This window comes from Camelus ferus, chromosome 5 (genome assembly GCF_009834535.1).
Source record: "Camelus ferus isolate YT-003-E chromosome 5, BCGSAC_Cfer_1.0, whole genome shotgun sequence".
In the NCBI taxonomy this organism is placed as follows: domain Eukaryota; kingdom Metazoa; phylum Chordata; class Mammalia; order Artiodactyla; family Camelidae; genus Camelus; species Camelus ferus.
In genome coordinates, this window is record NC_045700.1 from 87,121,217 (window position 1) to 87,142,431 (window position 21,215).

The window sequence follows — 21,215 nt, forward strand, 5'->3', positions numbered from 1 at the left end:
ACCTTTATTACAGAGAATCTCTTAATTGTTGAAAAGGTAGTTACAGCCTTATGGCTATTCTGTTCCATTGGATGATGTATCTAGTTTTATGCCAGTACTGTACTGTTTTGTTTATTGTAGCTTTATAACATAAATTGAAATCAGGAAGTGTTAAGATGGCAGTTATCAAAAAGACAAGAGATATCAAGTGTTGGTGAGGATGTGGAGCAAAGGGAACCCTTGTACACTGTTGGTGGGAATGTAAATTGGTGCAGCCACTGTGGAAAACAGCGTGGAGATTCCTCAAAAAATTTAAAATAGAAATACCATGTGGTCCAGCAATCTCATTTCTGAGTATATAGCCAAAGGAAATGAAATCAGTATCTCAAAGAGATATCTGTACTACCATGTTTGTTATAGCATTATTCACAATAGCCAAGATAGGGAAACAACCCAAATGTCTGTCCATAGATGAATAGATAAAGAAAATGTGGTATGTATATATGTAGAATGGAATATTACTGAGCCATAAAAAGAAAGAAATCCTGTCTTTTTTGACAAAATGGATAAACCAGGATGACATTATGCTAAGTGAAATAAGCCAGAGGAAGACAAATACTGTATGATCTCACTTATATGTGAAATCTAAAAAAGTTAAACTCACAGAACCAGAGAGTAGAATGGTGGTTTCCAGGGGCTGGCAAGTGGGGGAAACGAGGAGATGTTGGTCAAAGGGTACAGACTTCCAGTTATATGATGATTAAGTTCTAGGAATATAATATACAGCATGGTGACTACAGTTAATAACACTGTATTGTATATTTGAAATTTATAAAGAGAATAGATCTTAAGTGCTCTCATATACATACACACACAAAGGTAAATATGTGAGGTGATAAATGTGTTAATTAACTTGATTGTGGTAATCATTTCATAATGTATATGCGTATTAAATCATCACATTGTATACCTTTTAAAAATTCACATTGTACACCCTAAACATGTACCATAATAATTTGTCAATCATACCTCAATAAAGCTGGAGGGAAAGCTTATGGCTACAATTAAAATGTCTGTTTCCTTCATCTTTAGGCATTTTTCCCTCCAATACTGGTTACCCGAGACAGCAATACTACTTTAATAACACAGGTAAGTACTTTATTTCATTTAATACACTTAAACTTATTTTTTGAAATTACAGTGTTTGCTGCTATTGAGTTACATTAATACGAGCTTGAGCTGTTGTAGAGTACTTCCCACATTGTGTACTCGTGCCTCTAAAATGACTCAAAACTAGGTAGAGGGGCAGTTGCATATTTGGGTGCGTTGTTAGAGAACTCCAGGGAAGGAGATAACTGATGTGAAAATACTGTCTGATTGGTTTGAAGTCTCAGATACAGTAAGATTCATACTGGACTCAGGTCCCTTGATTTTCAGCCTGAGACCATATTGCTGGTTAAGTGTGTTAGAATTTAGTTTCAGATACACAGTTCTCCTCCTCACCTGCGTATTCAGGAAGAACTATGCTTATCTAAGGGGCTAAGATAGGCATTCCTCTAAAAGTTAATACCATGTGACTTACAGAGGGGAATGTGTTTCTTCTAGATGTCTATATAAATAGGTAGAAAGGACTTCCTACTGAGGCATATGATGTGTTTTAGGCTAAGGCCCTTACATTCAAGCCTGGAGAGGCTGCGCCATAATACCCTGGATCAGCACTAGCAGACAGGATTTAAAGCAGCCATGGGCTCTGGACACATCGGGTGTCTGCTGTAGCCCTGCCTACTGAGAACTGCTGTCACTTAAATCTGGGGTCAGCTCTCTTTCCTGTAAGGGGCCAGAGAGCTACTGTTTTAGACTCCAACAGCTTTGTTGGCCATGTGTTTTCTCTGCTGCAACTAGTCAACCCGTTGCCATAGCATGAAAGAACCATAAATAATTCATAAGCAATGTGTATAACTGTGTTCCAGTAAAACCTTATTTACAGAAATAGGCAGTGGTTTGTATTTGGACCACAAGCTGTGGCTTTTTGACCCCTGGCTTAAAAATATAAGTACAAAGAATTTCATGTATATATATATGGCACTTGTGCTCTATGTTCCTCACCTGGCTTGGCCAGTAGCACGTTGTGAGTGTCACGTTGTACAAGGGCCGGGCCAGCCACTGTGGGAGAGAAAGAAGGAGCTGTAGTCCCTGCCTCACAGTTTATAACCAGGAGTGAGAATGGAGGTGCCATTCGTTTGAAAAGGTGAAACAATAGAAACTAACAGGACTAATTAAGGTATGGAAAGGTGACTGGTGAACTGTGAGTGGGGTGATACAGAATAATGCAGTGAGAGCTAATAATGACATTCCTTGAGTTTTTACTGAAATATCTCCTTCTCGTAAATGGCCCCACCCACTCTTCTGATTTCATTTGTCACCATAGGTTAATTTGCCTGAGCTTGAACTTCATATAAATCTACTCATTTACTAAGTGTTCTTTTGTATCTGGCTTCTGTCCTTGAACTTCATTCTTTATGATCCATATATTATCGTATGTGTCAGCAGTTTATTCTTTTTTATTGCTGAATAGCATTTTATTGTTTCAATATACCACAGATTTTCTAGACATCATTTTGTTAACTGATTTCTAATTTAATTCTCTTGTTAGGGAACACAGTGTAGTGATCCTTTCAATTTAACAAGACTTTCTTTTGGCCCAGTGTATGGTCTGCCCTGGTGAACGTACCATGTGCCTTTGAAAAGAATGTGTGTTCTGCCATTGTTGAATGTGGTACTCTACACATACCAGTTAGGTCAAGGTGTTTCACCATCTTGTTCATATCCTCTGTGTCTTTACCTGCTTTTGTATCTAATTTTTCCATCAATGCTGAGAGAAAGGGGTTAGATCTCCAACCATAATTATGTAATTATCTGTATCTCCCTTTAATTCTGTCAACATTTTGCCTCAGATGTTTTGTCTTTCACTAAATTTGGAAGAGTTTCAGGTATTATTTCTGTAAGCATTTTTTTCTCCATCAATTTGCTTCTCCTCTCCTCTGGGACTTTAATGACATGCATTTTAGACATTTTGATGGTGTCCCTCAAGCCCTTTAGGCTCTATTTTTTTCAATCTTTTCCCCTCTGTATTCTTCACATTGAATAATTTCTATTGATCTGTCTTCAAGGTCACCAACTCCTTCCTCCATTTTGCTATTGAACCTGATGAACCTATCCAGTGACTTTTTTTAATACTGTATTTTTTAGTTCTAAAATTTCCATTTGGTTCTTTTTTATCGTTTCTGTGTCTCTGCCGAAAACTCTGTCTCTATTCATTGAAAGAGGGTTCACCTTGATCTCACGGAGCATGGTTATTCTGTATCTTCTTTAAAATCTGTCTGATAATTCCAAAATCTGAGTCCTGTCTTGTGCCTGGCACCTGCTGATTGTCCTTTTCTCCTGAGAATTGGTCAGATTCTTCTATTTGTTTTGATTTTGTATGTCCAGTAATTGTGTCTTATATCTGAACATTCATGGTGAGATTTTAGATTCTATTAAAATTCTCTGCAGAATGTTGATCTGTGTTTGTTTGTTTGTTCGTTTCAGTAAGCAGTTTCCCTGGTTAGGTTTAGAACACAAATTCTTTCTTTCTGTGGATTGTGGGTTCCAGTGTCAGTTCAGTTTTCAAATCCTTTACTGTGCTATTTGGGCCTATCCCATGTGTGTACCACTCATGGGATCATCTGATACTTGTGTAGTAAATTATGTAGTAGTTCAGTTTTCAACGCCTTTGCTTCTTTTTTTCCCCTTTGTGTCTATTCATTGCATGCATAGCTCAGGGATAGGCCCAGGGCTTATGTCAGTTGATCCTCAAAAATAGAAGATTCTTTTGTGTAGATCCACATTTCCATGTGGTATCATTCTCCTTATGCCCCAAGAACTTTCTTAACTGTTTCCTCTAGTGCAGGTCTCTTGGTAATCAGTTCTTCCAGCTTTTGTTTTACTAAAGAACTAAAGAATATCCTCCCTTCTGATTTTCATTTGCACCAATGTTAGGCTATTTTTTGTTGTCCCACAAGTCCCTGAGGCTCTGTTTATGTTCTTTGGTGTTTGTGGGCTTCGGTTTGAATAGTGTCTGTGGCCTGTGTGTTCAAGCTTGCTGATCTTTCTTCCTCAGTGTTGACTCTGCTGTCAGTCCCATCTAGTGAATTTTTCTTCTCAGATATTCTATTTTTCAGCTCTAGAAGTTCCATTTAGTTCTCTTTTATATCCTCCATTTCTCTCCTCATTAAATTCATAGTTTTATTTAAATCAGGAGCACAGTTATAATGGCTGCCTTAAAGTCCCTGACTGCTAATTCTGTCGTTTTGCATCTGCTTCATTAGACTGATTTTTCTCCTGGTTATGGGTCATAATTTTTGCTTATCTAGTAAGTTTTGATTGGATGCTAGACATTGTGTATTTTGTAGTATTGAGTGCTAGAGTCTTAAAGAACACTGGACTTTGTTCTGGCACACAGCTAAGTTTCTTGATGATCAGTTTGATCCTTCTCAGGCTTATTTTTCATTTCTTGAGGGTCAGTCTAAAGTAACTTTTACCCTAGGGTTAATTCTGTGTTACCACTGGGTGTTACTTTTCTGGGATCTCTCCTAAATGCCCTTTATTCAGCAAGGACTCTCTACTCTGGCTGGTTTGAATGCAAAGGTCTTCCAGCCCTGCCTGAGCTCTGGGAATTGTTCATTTTATAGCTCTCAGTCATCCTTTGCCTGATCTCATGGAATTTCACCTACATACCCGTGGCTTAATATTCAACATCTACAGGGGACCCCATGAAGATTTCTGGAGGTTTTCCTACACATGTAGTTTTCTCCTTTCCTGTAGTCTGCCCTGCAAATTCCAGCTCAACTCAGGCAGCCTGCTGCGTCTGCTTATGTTCCCCCTCCCTGCACCATCGTCTGGAAAGTGCCTCCAGGCTCCTTTCCTTTATTTCCTTTCTCTCAAGATTCAAAATCTTATACTGCCTATTATACAATGTCTAAAAACATTTGTTTCATATGTTTCCTCCAGTCTTCTACTTGATTAAGTAGAATGGCCAGTCCAGTCCCAGTTACTCATTCCTGGCAGAGGCAGAAGTCCAACTCAACTGTATTAATGCAGTGCATTCAGTGCTTGGCCTTGGGAGGGAGGAGGAGGCTTGCAGTTACTGGAGGTTATCCAAGGGAAGTGGAGTGCTGGGTCTTGATGAATAAGGAGAAGTTAAAGAAAGAAATGAGAGGAAAGGGCTTTTCAGATTTTTATGAAAAGGCCTGTCTGGGACTATCCAGAAGGTACTGGAATGCCACTGAAGGATTCAATCAGTTGAGTGATATTATTGGAGTTACAGTCAAGTTATGTTTTTGATATAGTTCTAAAGGCTTGGATTATGATTATCAATCCTGGCTGTTCATACGAATCACCTGAAGAACTTTTACAACATCTCCATGCCTTGAATTCAACCCAGATCAATTAAATCAGAATAAAGATAGAGACAGGGACTTGGACTTCTTTTTTTTCTTTTTTTTTTTTTTTTTTTGAAGCTTCCCAGGTAATTCTAATGGGTTTAGGAACAAAATCATAGGCTAAGATGATTGGGGTTACCTAGGCTTACGGACACAGAGGTGAATACTGTCACTGCCCAAAGAGGAGGCTTCACTCTGAGGCTGTCACCTCTGATGGTTTGGATGCTCAGAATCCTGGAAACGTGGGCTTGGTGCAAGAGAGCTACAGTTGCTGGACAGCACAAGCTCAGCTGCTTCTGTCTGCAGACTCGCCTGAAGAAACGATGTGTGATGATTAGTTGTCAATGAAGCTGATAAATATAGTCATTTGGAAGAGCATTGGGTCCTTTTGGTTGTTGGTTATGGAGGCCAGTTCACACTGACTCGAGTATGAGGTTTCTCAGCCTGTGCGACTAGGAAGAGGTGAACCGGACAGGAAGACCATTTTGGTTCTATCTCCCATTGTGATGTCTCTCTTCCTGCTGACCGTATTCTCTCCAGTAGGCAGGGGACACAGCTTCTAACACCTCAGAGTTGCTAAAGGAAAAGGGGCTTCTCTCCTGGTTCATTTTTTAAATCTCCAAAAGAAACAAGGATGCTCCTCTGGATGAAGAAAATAATAAGAGCACACTACTCAGACATGGCTTGAAAGATCAGTGATTACTAGTCCTAATATCTCGTGTGGCAGCTGAGAAACTGAGGTTTAGAAATGTTAATTTGGCAAAAATCATGCAGATAGTTATAGAATTAGGGCTGAAAATGTGAGCCACTGATTCCTAGCCCCTGCTTTTTCTGTTGTGCAGCGATGTGAGATGGACATTCTACTGATTTAACTTTACAAAATAGGGCAGTTTCTCATACTGACTTTCTTTCTTTTTTTGGGGGGACTTGAAAAAAGGGAAACCCGCTTTTTTCTTCCTTCATATGAAAAGCATAAACCCAGCAGACACACAGATCAGAGAATTAAAGGCAAAAATAAAAGCCCTTTTTACCTTTCTTTCTTTTCCCCTGTAAGATTACCATATTTATATTTCTTCCTCTGAAGTGATTGGATTTCTTCAAAGGCAGAACCACATAAGGCCAGGTGGCCATGCTAATGGTCATCTAGGGAACTTTTATGAGAGCATGTGTATCTCTTACAAGTAATGATTTATTCTTAATATGGCCGTCCTTAGCTGGAAAAGTCTTTATAGGTCAGAGAACCTCATGAATGTTTAAAAAGCTGTTACCAATTTTTCTAATCTTGGTGGTGTTTCTTGATCTCTTTGGCCGTGAAATCCTGGTATGCGTATAAGGAACAGATGGAGTAGTTTATAGAATAATGATAACCAGGATTTCTTTTATTACAGAGCCAAAGTATATAACTACAAAAGAATATTAAACTAGTATTCATTGCAGGATATAATTTAAACTTATTTATCTTAAGTGTTTGATTGTTAGGTTTTTCCAGCCATGTTTATTATGAAGATTTAAAAATATCTGATTGGGCCAGCAGAGCAGCTGTAGACAATTTTTGGTCCTAGGAGAACTGTTCTCATTATAATAAATATTGATGGGGTTTTTTTTGTCCTGTTGAAGACTTATGACTGATGGTGCAGAACCTTTAACCACACTAGTCTCTTTGACTTAAGGCATTAAAACTTTCCCCTCCTCTCTCCCCATGTTTTGTCTGACAAGTACCAAATTAGATTTTATAATATTCAGATGTTTAGAGTTGTAGGCTTAATTTTACTAAGGCCCTGCTAGGTTGGCTTTTAAATAAGAAATAACAAGAAGAAAGATGTTTTTATGTATCAAGAAAATGGTGCCTCCAATCATAGCAAACTTACCTGTCAGTTAAAACTCTATAGATGTGTGTAGTATTTCTGGTATCCATGTAGACAGGTATTCAGAGCTTTGGGGTTATTTTGGATTTTGAATTAGCTGAATAATTTTGAGGGTAAATGCTGCTTAGACCTTCTGTAACAAAATGACTTTCCGCAGGGGTTGAAAGTGGTAATGAGCCATGTGGGAAAGTGCCCATTGTGCTTTTTGTGTTGCAATAAAATAATTGGCACTCTTAGGGAATTGGGCAGTCTCTCTATTCAGGCATTGCTGGAGCATCCCGTGGTATTCAGAGACTTATCCATAAATATTCTATTATGTTTTGAAACAGTTGCCCCTTTCTTTTGTTCTTTGTGAAGTAGATAAATTGATTGTGTTTTGACCATTTGCCCTCATATAAAAGGTTTGGGGTTTTTGTTTGTGTTTTGGCTTTTTTGGTGAGAAGCATAGAAAGCAAGATTTGTACAGTGCCACAGTCCCCTTTGTCTCAGGATATGAAATTTGCTAGTGGCTGTTCCCCAAGCAGTGGGAGCCGAATTTTTCTGATTGTTTAATTGAGTAAAGACCAATTTAAGGAAGAGTGTCCATATTAAAAATTGTATCCAGATCCCACCTCCGTCCTAAATCACTGCAAAGATTTGGGAAATTTGCTTATATCCTTATCCTAATTTAAATATCATAATGTTCATATTCTGACATGGGAAGCATGAGAGAGAATATGGAAATTGGGTTATTGGAGCTATTTAGTAAATCTCCACTAATTTTTACTACATTAGAAGCAAGGCTTGTCAGAATTAGTCCCCTAAATCCTGAACAATTTTATTTTATGTTTATCTAAATCATTCATTTTTGTGACTTTGAAGGACATTAAATAAAATAGTACCAACATAGAAGATACTGAAATACACGATAGATAGAGGAGTATTGTAATAATTAGTAAAAGTGAACAAAGGCTCTGAATAGACCATTCTCCAAAGAAGATATACAAATGGCCAATAAGCACATGAAAAGATGCTCACCACCATTAGTCATTAAAACCACAGTGAGATACCACTTCATGCCCATAAGGATGGTTATAATTAAAAAGACAGGTACTAACAAGTGTTGGTGAAGATGTGGAGCAATACGAACTCATGCATTGCTTGTGTGAATAGAAAATTGTAAAACTGCTTTGGAAGACATTTTGGCAGTTCCAGATGGTTAAATATAGAATTACTATATGACCCAGCAGTTCTACTCCTAGGTCTGTACCCAAGAGAAATGAAATCATATGTTCAAATAAAAACTTATATGCAAATGTTTATAGCAACATTATTTACAGTAAGTAGACAAAAGGTAGAAATAACCCAAATGTCTATCAAATGATGAATGAATCAATGAAATGTGATATATTTCTACAATGGAATATTACTTGGCCATGAGAAAGAATAAAATACTGATTCATGCTGTAACATGAATGAACCATGAAAACATTATGCTGAATGAAATGAGCCGTATACAAAACACCACACATTACCTGAGTTGATTTATGAAATTGTCCAGAATAGGCATAGGTCTAGAGACAGAAAGTAGATTAGTAGTTATTTAGGGCTGGGAGGGTTGGGGGTGATAGCTGAGGGGTACAGATTTTTTGGGGGGATGAGAAACTGTTCTAAAATTGATTGCGGATGATGGCAAGACTCTACGGATATACTAAAAGGCACTGAGTTACACATGATAAATTGGTGAATTATATAGTACATCCGTTATATCTCGTGAAAGCTGTTGTAAAAACAACATAACTGATAGACGCAAATACTTTGCATGACAAATATTTGTATAAATACATATAATTACATTAGATTATCAGCCGAAACTAGATTAGTGTGTTTTATTGTCGTTTCATTGCTTATTTGAAAATAAAGACTTTTAGAGTACCTGAAAGTTTTTATAAGAAATAGTTAGACTGTTTCACTTTTAATCTTGTATATTAGGAAAGCATTTTATTTATAACCAGCACCGAAGTAAATTTTAAAATGGCCTCAAGACCAGTTATTAGAAATTCCAAATATGAATTCTCAATTAACCAGATTCTACCTTACTGTGTTCTTCTTTCTGGCTTGCTTGTGTTTTTTCTATAGTCTTATTAGAGCAATAAGAAGTTTAGACTTAAGCAAATACTATGTTGGGTGATATGGAGACATGGAGACACATAGTGAAAGGTAGGAATTTTAATCAACAGCAAAAAGCACACTAATTAAATATTTGAAACATCATCTTCAAAGGGTATGATAATGGAAGGAGGGAAGGGAAACAATTAGACTACTACTTCGCTTTCATTATACTGGAATTAGCTTGGTAATCTTCTGTGGGGAGAGGTAACCTCTTCCAAACAAATTCCAGAAAAGTGGGTGATTAAAGACAAATGTAAGGAATAAACTCAATCCAACTTGAAAAGATTGATGGAAATAGTTTGCAAAAGCCAACTTTGCCATTTGTTAATTGTGTCTCTGAGTTTGATACCTAAAGCATTAGTTACTGACCAGGTTGTCTCTTCTCTCATTTTATCTAGGAACCAGTTTATCGAAAGTGCTAGTAGTAAAAACATGATCTCTGACATAGAATTGTAGTTAGAGACACATTGGCTTGTGTATCTCAATGTAGTTATTACTGTCTGAAGTGTCATACCCAGCACAGCAGTCCTGCAGTAAATGCACTAAATGTTGGTCTGTCTACCTCTCACTGTATGGAGCCACCAGACAGTAAAGCGTCACCATCATTTCAACCATTCCCTTGACTCCAGGCAGGACTTCACTGAAAATACTCCAAGTACTAAACAGCTCTGAACTGAAAGAATTTGTTCCGTTTGTCAGTAGCCCGTTCCAGCCCCCTCTCCAGGACCACTCATGCCTTCCTCTTCAGCACAGAAGGACTCATTCATATCCAGTCCCATGTTGGGCACATGGACATGACAGTGACAAGAGCATCGTTGCCCACCCTCAGGGAGGCATTCTCCCTTGGTCATCTTTTCTTATTTTGAAGATTATTACTATAATCAAAGTGAAGGCATAAATTATTTTCTTGTCTTTGCTTACAACTTAAGAAGTATGAGAAGGACCTTCCATGGCAGTGTTCCATAACTTTCTCATTGTGCCTGTAGGCTATTCTGGATATCAGGGTTACTTCCCGTATGGCGGGCCGGAGTACTATGATGTACCCAGGAACTACGACATGTACACAGCAGGACTGAGTGAAGAGGAGCAGCTGGAGAGAGCGCTGAGAGCTAGCCTCTCGGACCCAGGTAGGAATTTTGCGCCCTTCATTTATTTTAAAGCAAACGTCACATGGTGAGATGGTCTGAAAAAGAACTATTTGTAGCAAGTGAGACTTTAAGTAGTTTATAAAAAGGCTATGTAGCTGGAAAAATGTGTGCAGATTGTGATTACAAAGAAGGGGGTGTGATGCCCCGTTCCCAACAACCTAAGCTAATGAGGTGCCAGACTATGTATGTATTGTCAAAGTGGTTAGGCCTACTGCACTCAGTGCTTTGGCTTTAAAGTCAAGAACCTTAAAAAAAAAAAATTCTTAGGTGCATGAACAAAGGAATTTACTTTGGAATTCATATCTGCAAAGCAGGCTGTATGTCACTGTTTATCAAAGTGTTCCCCACAAACCTTCCTCAAAATCACGTAGACAGCCTGATAAGAATTCAGAGTCAAGGTTCCACTGCAGACCTGCTGAGCCAGCCTCCTCCGGGGCAGAGCCTAGGCATTTGTGTTCAACCGACTTTCCAGAAAGTTCTTTTACAAACTGTTATATGAAAGCCGCTATGTTTATTTGGCCATCTTTGTTCTGGGTTTGGTTTGTGAGTTTGGGTACCACTGTTTTTATTGTTTTAATAGTGACTAAAAGTCACCTCTTCATTCAGTAAGCATTTATTAAGGTCTTATGTTTCATGTACTGTGTTAGGGGATACGGGAAGGTAAAAAAAAATGGAATCTTCCCCTCTAAAATTTACAGTCTCTAGTAGGAGACATGCCTGCTAGATGCCACAACGCGAAAGTATGATCTTAATGTCAGGTGCCTAAGAGAGGCTCCGGTGAATAGAGGCAGTGAGGGAGAGAGCTTTTCTGAACTAGAGCGCTCAGAGTTTCACAGATGAGGGGGCATTCGAGTTGAACCTTCACGAATATGTAGAGTTTGCAGAGATGTGAAAGGGCCTTCCGGGCGGGAATCGGACGCAGAAGCAGGGCGTGTGGTCAGCCCGCCTACACTTTTGAAAGGAGCATTAACAGAAGAAGGGTAAGAAGAGTGGGAAGCTAGGCTGGGGCCTGATCACGGAGGTGGTAGAATTAAATAGGCCCCCAGGGAAAACGGATCTGGTGTGTGGTGTACATGCCGATGGGACTTCTGCACAGGGCAGTGATGTGGTCAGAGGTGTGTTTTAGGAATCTGGCAGCTGTCATTCCACAAACGAGGACTGAGCACCTGTGGGTGGGTCCCCGGCCTCACACCAGATGATGGGAATTCATAAGTTACCACCACCTGGTGTCTGACTTGAGGGACTAGTCCTAGCAGCAGCGGTGCACATGGAGACAGGGAGTCACAGCAGGAGGGAAGACAGATCAGAGGATTGCTGCATAGTCTGAGCAGGAAATGAAAGCCTGTTATGAAGGTAGCCACGGAAACGGAAAGGAAGAGATAAATCAGGACTTCTCAGGTGAAGAGTGTCAGAACTGTGGTGCATCAGTTGTCTCGTACTGCGCAACATCACGCCGACACACGTGGCTTAGCAGAACAAACATTTCTTCTTGCTCTTGCGTGGCTGGGTCTGCTGGGCCAGGCTTACGTGATCGCAGCTGGTGTGCTAAGGTGTCTGCAGTGGTCACCTGGGGCTGGCTGCTCTGAGATGACCTCCTTTATATTCCTGATTGACTGTTGTCTGAAGCAATGGCCTACTTGACTTACCACCCAGCGGGCTGGCCCAGGCTTACTCACAAGGCCTCAGCACGAGGGTTCCGAGAGAGAGTGTGGGAACAAGTAAGGCTTATGCTGGTGCATTGTCAGTTTCACTGCCTTTTGTTGTGGAAGCAAGTCGGAAGACCAGACGAGATTCATGGGGTAGGGAAACAGACTCCACCTCTTCATGGGAGGAGCTGCAGGGTCCCACTGCAAAGCGAATTGACGGAAGGAGGGGTGGAGAATTGGGGCCATTCTTGTAATCACTAGATCACATGCAGACGACTAGCTTCACAGTCACTAGAAGCATGCCTTCGCCTTGGAATCCTAAAGGCTGGGGGCAAGGCCCCAGAGGCTGCCTTTTAACAAATTCTCAAGGTTAGTCCGGTGCACACAGGCACTTAATTACTCCTAGGGGAGACATGAAATATCGTGGGAGGTACGAGATATTGGATATTCAGTTTAACTTGGGACAAGCCATAGTCTAAACGGAGCTGTGGTCTGAATTTATCATCTTGGACTATCCATTGCATGTCAATACCGTGTTCTCTCTCGGATGTACATCTTAGAAGTGCAGCATGAATGCTATCATTAATAAAAACATTCATCTCCATCTGCCACACACGATAAAAAGGTAAGTCAGGGCAAAACTGCTAAGCGTGGACTTTGTACAAACCTGTGTTTAGGACCACAACGGGACAACAGGAGGGGCCTTTTTGGCGTGATGGAACTATCCTCTATTTCGGTTGTTGTGATGGGTACACAACTCTTTGCTTTTTCAAAACTCACCTAACTGTATCCTGCAAAGAGTAAATTTTCCTATAATGGGATTTTAAAAGAAATAAATAAAAATCAACAAGAAACCCAATGAAATAACTGGTAGTCTTGCAAAGATCATCGAACGCTATAGAAACCATTAGTCAGAAGATTGTTGAAAAGTGGTGGTTACTCACACGGCTATGAAGTGTCACCTCACAGAAGACGTGCTCACAGGAAAGCGAAATAGAGAGATTTGGCAAGTCAGTTGCCACGTGCCGCCGGTGGTCAGACGTGGCGGCCTTATTAGTGGGGCGGCCTGGTACTGTCTCCTGGTGTGATGCCATGGGAGGGACACAGCGTCGTCTGTGACACAGTCTTACTAAAAATGTTTAGCCCGACTCTACTGAAGTCTTCCCATGTAAGTGTCAGTATACAGGAAATACCTGGAACAGAGGACTAAGCTGAGAAATCAGATAAAATGTTGGACTTCTACAGTTCAATGAGACTGGTCTCCTGGGGAAAAAAAAAATCAATGTCATAAAAAAAGCAGGATGTGATTTTATATTAAAAAGAAATAACAAGCAGACATAACATGGAAACCTTGAAAAACCGGTTCTTATAAAAGACATATTTTTGAGAAATGGGAGTGTTGTATTTGGACTAGATGTTAGATGTTATTTGGGAAATAATCTAACTTTCTTTGATGTGTCGATGGTGCTGTGGTAAGTAGCACAGGGTCCCTTATTGGGAGACACACACTGCAGTGTTTAAAAGCAAAATAATGTCTGCAACCTACTTTCAGTTTTTAGCCAAAGCAGCTCTCTCTCCTCTCTCTCTCTTTCTCTGTCTCTCTCTCCCCCCGCCCACCCCGTCTCTCTCACTCACTTCCCCCCTCCACAAGTTCTACGTTCAAATCAATTTGGGAAACTGCAAACTACACCCCCTTGAAGATTCAGAATGACACTGGTACACTGAAGATTCTAATTAGTTCTGCAATTAAGAAGCCAATTTATTAAATTAATATTTTCCAAACTTCTTTGACCACAGAACTTCATTTTCAATGAAGTTTCTGAGAGCATATGGAACTATTTCCAGTGAAACTGATCTGAAGAGACTTCTTAAAGTGCGTTATGCAGTTAACGGGTGAAGGCAAAAGGGAAGCAGCCTTACAAATTGTTGATATTAATTTCAATTTTATTTCCCTAAAAACACTTCATGACTGTCTTGTTAAGAATGAGAAACCAAGGAGACATTTACTTTAAAGGACTTTATTGTTTTTTTAGCCTTTTTTCTTGTAGAAAAATATTTGGTTTGAGTTTATTTTATGAAAGTTGACCCTATGGTATGAACTATTCTGTACCTTACTTTTTTTATTCAATATTGTATTGTAGTCATATTTTCACACCACTAAAATTTTTTGAACTTCAGAGCCTTTATACATTTTCTTAAATTTATACCTGAATATTTATTTATTTATTTATTTACTTTGGAGGCAGAGGTGTGCTGCTAATAGCAGTATGTTTTTTAATTCTGTATTTGTTGAGGTTATTATATACTTTTTCTTCTTTAGTCTATTGATGTGCTAAATTGTTCTGATTTTTAAACTTAAAGCCGGTCTGCATTTCTAGGATAAATCTCTCCTGGTTGTGGTATTTTATGGTCCATCCTGGAGAAAATGCCACGTGTGCCTGGAAGAGTGTGTTCTGCTCTGGTTGTGGGGAGTGTTCTGCAAACGTTGATTAGATTAATTGAGGTGATAGTGTTGCCCAAGTCTTCTAACCCCCCGGATTATCTGTCTTCTTGTTCTGTTGAGTCCCGGGAGTATTTTGAATTACACAGAATTACTGGGAGTAACACTGAATGTGTATGGTATGGTTACCCCCAGTGCACAGAAGACTTCAGATTGCTCCAGTGTTACGTTGTTTTTAGGATGGGGGCTCATTTGCCAGAGTGTTTCTCGGTGTCTGCTTGAACTTCAATTTCAGGTCTTTTGTGCTGTAACTGGGGTAAGTTCTCCGTCCTCCCTTGCCGCTCTCCCAGTGACACTCTGCTGTTACCGCTTACTCTGTGCTCGTTAGTCTGGTGGGGGGGGCCAGTGGGAGGTGTGCTCTGATTAAGCCCTAGTCTTACCCTGTCACGGTGTCCCTGATTTGGAGGTGGTGGCCCTCTCAGTGTCCCTGCCCGCCCCCCCCCGCCCCCCGTTTAGAGGGTTCTTTTCCTTTCCTCCTCTTCCCTTCTCTAGGCTGCAGTAGATTTTCACCATTTCCCTAAGGGAAACTAGGTTTTTGCCTTTATCCCAGGCATTGAAGGCTTTTGTTCCATGGGGATGATTGGGAAGAAGGATCTAGCCTTTCAAGCAGAGCTTTCCTGCAGTGGCTGCTGCTCTCTCCCCTGGATATACCAGGGGACGCGGAGGAGAAAGGACGCTGCCTCTGACTCTCACCTGTGTTTGTGAGGCCCACGTGCGGTCCTGAGAAGAGCCTGGAAGTGGGTGTGAACTCCTTTCTGTTGCAGCCCCCAGTGTGTTCTGTCAGATGTTCCGTGAATATATTCTGTGAGTTCTGTGTTCCCTTGCTACCTCACACTCAGCCTTTAGCAGTTTGTCGGCAGTTTTGGCTGAATTCTTATTAATGTCCAGCAAAGTCTGTGCCAGGTAAGCAAGTGCTCCTGTACCATTTTAGACTTCTGTTCAGTTGGCTGCCCTACCACCTCAGCTTTCCGATGGGTTCAGGAAAAGGTGTTAATTTGCAAATTGTCCAGAGCTTATGTTCATTATAAGAATAGAAGCTTTTTCCAGCTTTCTACATCCCCAGTTTGAATCTGTCATCTTGGTACATTTATTTATTAGTTTTTGTTTTGTTTTGTTTTTATAAAGGAGATCTTTACCTCATGACGTAGGTAGCATCTGTAGTCCTTCCCAGCCCCCCACCACTGGGGAACGTCTGTATTCCTTTTCAGAAAGGCTTAGTAAATGCTTAATTCTTTGTTTGAATCCTAGTTTTCAGAGTAAGAAGTAAGTGTAATAGTCACCAGTAATACTGAGATTTGAAAGGGCCAACTAATAGAAGTTTACTTGGTCAAATGCCAGTCCAGTTGGAAACATCCAGTGCCAATTAGTTTCAGACCGTTCTGGAGTTCAATATATTGGAAGAGTAAATTAAAGAATCAAGGTAGCAACTTTTTATCCTCAGAACTTGCTGTTGTCATATTTCTTAACAGTACCTGGCCGCAATCACAAGTCCTAAAGCTCTGCCGGGAATCCTACTACCAGGGTAGCGTTTGTAGAAGAAATATCGCAATCTCTGTTATTTCAAGGGGCTTACACATTTACTACCATTAACAGAAATCTTGTTCTGTTGGCAGCCTCAGCTTTTTTTATAAATGAGTCCAAGAGGCAGCTGATACCACAATAATAGAAAAATTTTGGAAGAGAGCCATGTCTTTCTTTGAGTCAAAAGGCAGATGCCAACTAGGAACATTAGCTCATTGCATTTTCCTCTGCTCCCTCCCCCACATCCTTCCACATATAATTTGTGCCTTTTTTTTTTTTTTTTTAATAGCCTGCCACCAAGTTCAGCTGGCGGCTGGGTACAAAGCTGTGTCCTTTTCAACTTCTGTCTGCCAGCCTGGAGCATGTGCACTGGGTAAAGCTGGAAATCCTCACTGCCATGCGGAGTGGCTTGCGCTTCTTTTCTTAGACTCCTCTGAAAGGCAAATGGCCACAGTCACACTCTGGCTGTCTTGTGAAAATCAGGCAGAGTTGTCACCCCCGCCCCACACTGTACTGTTGGGGTTGCTGGTTTGCCATATGTGAAGCTATGGTGGGATATGCTGCAGAGGTCTTGGCTTCAGAATGAAACTGATTGCTGCTTTGTCGCGAAGTCTTTCCGTGTAACATTACCGAGGGAGCCATACTGGAAAAGGGCATTTGGGTTCTGAATTAATATCCAGGGCTTTCTTTGGTTGTTAAAAGATCATTTGACAGTATCCTTGAATCCTCTTTATAAGCATATATGTTCATAGGGACTAATCGAGATACATTTTAAGTAAAAAATTGTAAAAAGAGAGAGAATTTAACTGAGCTGTACATGTTGCTTTTTAACTGAAGCTACACCAAGGTATATAAAAGTGACATTTGTCTTGTTTCTTTTTTATCGTATGGAAATTTTTGAGAAAAAAAGAAGGAGTAAATTATGTACATGTTCTTTTACTCTTTTATGGTGTGGTCCAAAGAGAAAGGAGGGGAAGTCAGTGTTCTGAGCTTCAGTCCTGGCTCATCAGTGAACTAGCTTTACTTGAGGTGCGAGTCACTGAATCTGATCAGACCTTTGTTTTGTTATTATTATCTATAATAAAAGGGTTGAATTGGGTCCTCTTCCTTTTCCATTATTCTGTGGTAAGGGACTGAGGAGGACGGGCGTAGCTAGAAAGAGATGGGGATATTGAGAAATGTCAGGAATACTGGCAATACAGGTCTCAAGGCTGACGGATGAACGATCATTTCTGGATAAATTCGCATGTCTGTCTAAGGTGGCTCTAAGCTGATAAATGTATGCATTGGTGGGGGTGTCTTCTTCAGTTGCACAATTACACGAGCCTCCCCCGGCCCAGGGCGGGCATGGTGCAGTTGGCGATTTTTAACACGTGCAGATGTTCACGGCTGGCCTGCTTGGCTTGCCAGGTTCGTTGCAGGGCGGGACAGAGATGTACGGCTCATTCTGTGTGAACACTCAACTTTTTTTTTCCCCTAAGTAATTTAGTGTGTTTTCCCCCAGGAAAACTTTCTCTGTAATGAAAAAGGACCATCTGCCAGATTTCCTAAAAGCAATTTCATTGCAGGACACTTGCTTTGCATTACCACTCTCTACGTTGGAGATACTCATTTCAGTGAGTGAAGTTTGATATTCGAGATTGTATCTAGATGTGAAATGGCGCATATAAAGAGATGAAAGTACATGCTTTTTCAAACCTGTGAAACAACATGTGACTCTCCCCACCAGGAAAATGAGAGGCCCAGAGTTCTGTGTAGGGCGCTGTCGGAAAGGAGCAGGCTTCTGTTCAGGCTCTATGCTTAAAAACATTACCTGTTGGGGGGAGGGTATAGCTCAAGTGGTAGAGTGCATGCCTAGCATGCACAAGGTCCTGGGTTCAAGCCCCAGGACCTCTAAAAAAAAAAATCAATAAATAAACCTAATTACTTCCTCCTCCCCAAAAGTAAAAAATTAAAAAAAAACATTAACTGTAGCTCTGTTCTTGCTAAAATAATGAAATAAAAATAATGATACGTGAAATTTAAACATATTTGAGAAATCGACATTAAAGGTCTTGTGTGAATTTAAAATTTGTCCTCTGCCACCGACCCACACAATCACCATTTGCTGAAAGGCGTTATTCGTATGCTAATGAGTGGATTTAACAGTAAAAGTATAAACAGCTCTAATGAGTTCATTTCACCCAGCCATGTCCCCTCCATTCTCCCCGACACATGGACACTGCTTTGGGGCTACTAAGTCTTAACGGTTTCAGAAATATTACCTTGCACATTCATCGTGTTGCTCCGAATCACTGCTCGTCTGTTCCTTCTCAGCAAATCCCTATTTGAGCTCCTTGTGTGTGTGTATGATACAGTTAAGCGTTAGAGGCTACAGAAATGAGTGAACCTCATACTTTGCTCTCAAACCAAAAATATTCCTCTTTTTGCTGAACGACAGGAAATTTAAGTGACTTACTTCATTTCAGCTAACCAATATGTTAGATTTAGAAAAGAGATATAGTAACCTTTGAAATGGGCTGACCACTTACCCATTTCTGAAATTCTCTGCTCGGCAGCTGTGGTTCCCTAGGTTATGTTGGAATTTTGTAGAATATCACGTTTATGAATATGGTGATTTGGGTACTCAAGTTATCTGTACAGTTTTTAATCTCAGAGTTACTGATGTGTATATTTGGTGTTTCACAAGATCAAACTTAATTGGAGAAAACTATTAATACAGCCCTGATTAAGAAACTCATCATTTCTATTAAATGCATTAAGTAGGAAGAGAGATGTCAAATAGTGCTTTATAATTATAGTGGGTATTACGTTTATTAGTCAAACCACTGAGAGTGTGAAGAACTTTCTAATTCCATGTATCTGTACTAAAAAAGGAAGCAAAACTGTATCTTTGGTTTTTTTTGAGCTGATGGCCCGGACTGTTTCATAGACTCAGTGGTTGGTATTTTCAGTGAATAAACTTTTATTCTTTTTTATTGGAACCTAATTCCTTTTTAAGCATTGCTTTCTGAGTACACATCAAAAGTGAATATAACATTTTGCATGACTGTGTCTTAACATTCCATCTTTAGCTGAGTGGTGGTCTCTTGTGGTGTTCATTCAGAGCCACGCTGGTAAACTTTTTAAGCACGTAACTGCAGTTTAAGTCTTGGGGAGGGGCCCAAGGGGCTGTGATCCTTTGCTGAGCTAATTTAAATTATTTTTTAAGTGGATGATGTAAAGGATGAGACAAGGCAGCACCGTTTGCAGATATAACTGACATGCTGGCACTGAGAGTGACTTTAGGTGTCATCCTGTCTGAGGCTAGATTTTACAAAGGAAATGGACTCAGGGAAGTTAAGAGACTTAATATCCCATCACAGTTTATATCTGTGTCAGTTAACTGTGGCCCAGTTACCATGGACAGTGTCCTTCCCTGGAGATGCTGATGTGAAGGAGGTTGGGTTCCCAGGCATGAGGGACCTGGGAGTCAGGACCTCCCCCCAAGGTGCTGGATTGGATCCACATTTCGAGGGCTCCTGTGAGTCCACCCTAGAGCAGAGCTGAACCCCTGAGATGGCTTCCGCAACAGCCTTCCGGGCTGGCTGCCGATGGACTCTCAGCTTTCTTCTCCCACCGGGGCAGAGTCCACCTGGTCTTCAGAAGGAAAGGAGACAGGTGATGACGTGGAGAGACCGCTCTGCCACGTACGTGCTAACACTTGTCAGATGTGTGCAGTCATTGCCGGGCGGTCCTGCTTTCGTTTCGCCGTGGGAATGAGCTTAGCTTAAGTCCTCTTCCGGAAGTCCTCTCTGAATCCTAGATGTGCCGAGTGGACTTTGTTGAAGGCCTGAGATAGGTGATCACAGGTACTGGAACTCGGGTATTACGGTCTTTAGAACTTGGAGAACATTTGTTCTGGCTATGAAAGCAGCATATATATTCACTGTAGAAAATACAGATCCCTAAAAAGAAGGCAAAAGATAATCCACAGACCCACCACCCAGAGAAGAACCACATCACATTTGAGGTGTGTCCTTGCAGCTATCCGTAACGTAGGCCTCCAGGAGAAATCATGGTGTATGCTTTGGTGAATTCTTCCCTGGTCAAGGAGGATGGTGTGCCTCTTCCCTCATGGCTGCTGTGCTGGAAGGTTCACCTACCCACACAGAATCCTGCAAAATAAGCATTTGCAATTATAGGCATTGTTTTAGATTGGAAAACAGAAGCCCAGAGAACTTAAATGGCTTGCCCAGGACTGCATTCTAGGTGGTAAACACGAGACAAGAAGGCCAGACTTCTCTATTCCTAGCTGGAATACACATTGTACAACACAGTCCTTCAGAGAAAGCATGTCTAGGCTGCTGTGAACAGTCAGTCACAGAAGAGACCAGCACGATGCTGTCTGTAGCCCTCCGCGTAGTCGGCCCACATGGCTGCGCTGGAGTTTTGTTCATGTTCTTGGACATGGACTGGCCGCTGTGATCATCCTGAATCCAGAACACTGAACACTCTGAAGTAGATGTGGCCACTGTACAATAGTCTTAGCGGAATTTAAACAGACAGTATGACTTACACCACGACAGTGACATTTCTCTTACTGTCATCCTCGCATGGTTGGCTGAGCTCTTTTGTTTGGTTGGTTTTGGTGTTTTTTTCTTTTTTAAGCAAAAATTCCTGAGAGGAATGAAAAATTTTGAATTAAATAGTTTATATCAGGAAAAAAAGATTCCCTTCTTACACAAGAAGCCTGCATCTCAGGTACATAATAGGACACACACCAAAAAATAAAAAAGGTTCCTATAAACAGTCACAATCTGCTGGGCAGTCATTTGTTTCTACCAAAAATTATAACATGTGAGTTTAAAAATACAGTTTTTAATACGGACACATTAGTGACATTTGAATTAAGGATATTTGCACTGTTCATTTAAATAGGACTC

General features: G+C 40.5%; 1 protein-coding gene across 5 annotated transcripts in view; it reads left to right on the forward strand.

Moving 5' to 3' along the window:
* The window catches only part of RHBDD1 (rhomboid domain containing 1), a 112,988-nt gene that overhangs the window by 58,677 nt on the left and 33,096 nt on the right, over nucleotides 1–21,215 (forward strand). For all 5 annotated transcript variants that reach the window (XR_004320106.1, XR_004320107.1, XM_032480376.1 and 2 more), the window contains exons 5-6: nucleotides 1,072–1,128; nucleotides 10,462–10,602. Coding sequence is in view for 3 of the 5 variants with exons in the window: in XM_032480376.1 (XP_032336267.1) it covers nucleotides 1,072–1,128; nucleotides 10,462–10,602 (198 nt within the window). In the remaining 2 variants the exon portion in view is untranslated. The remainder of the gene's footprint in view (nucleotides 1–1,071; nucleotides 1,129–10,461; nucleotides 10,603–21,215) is intronic.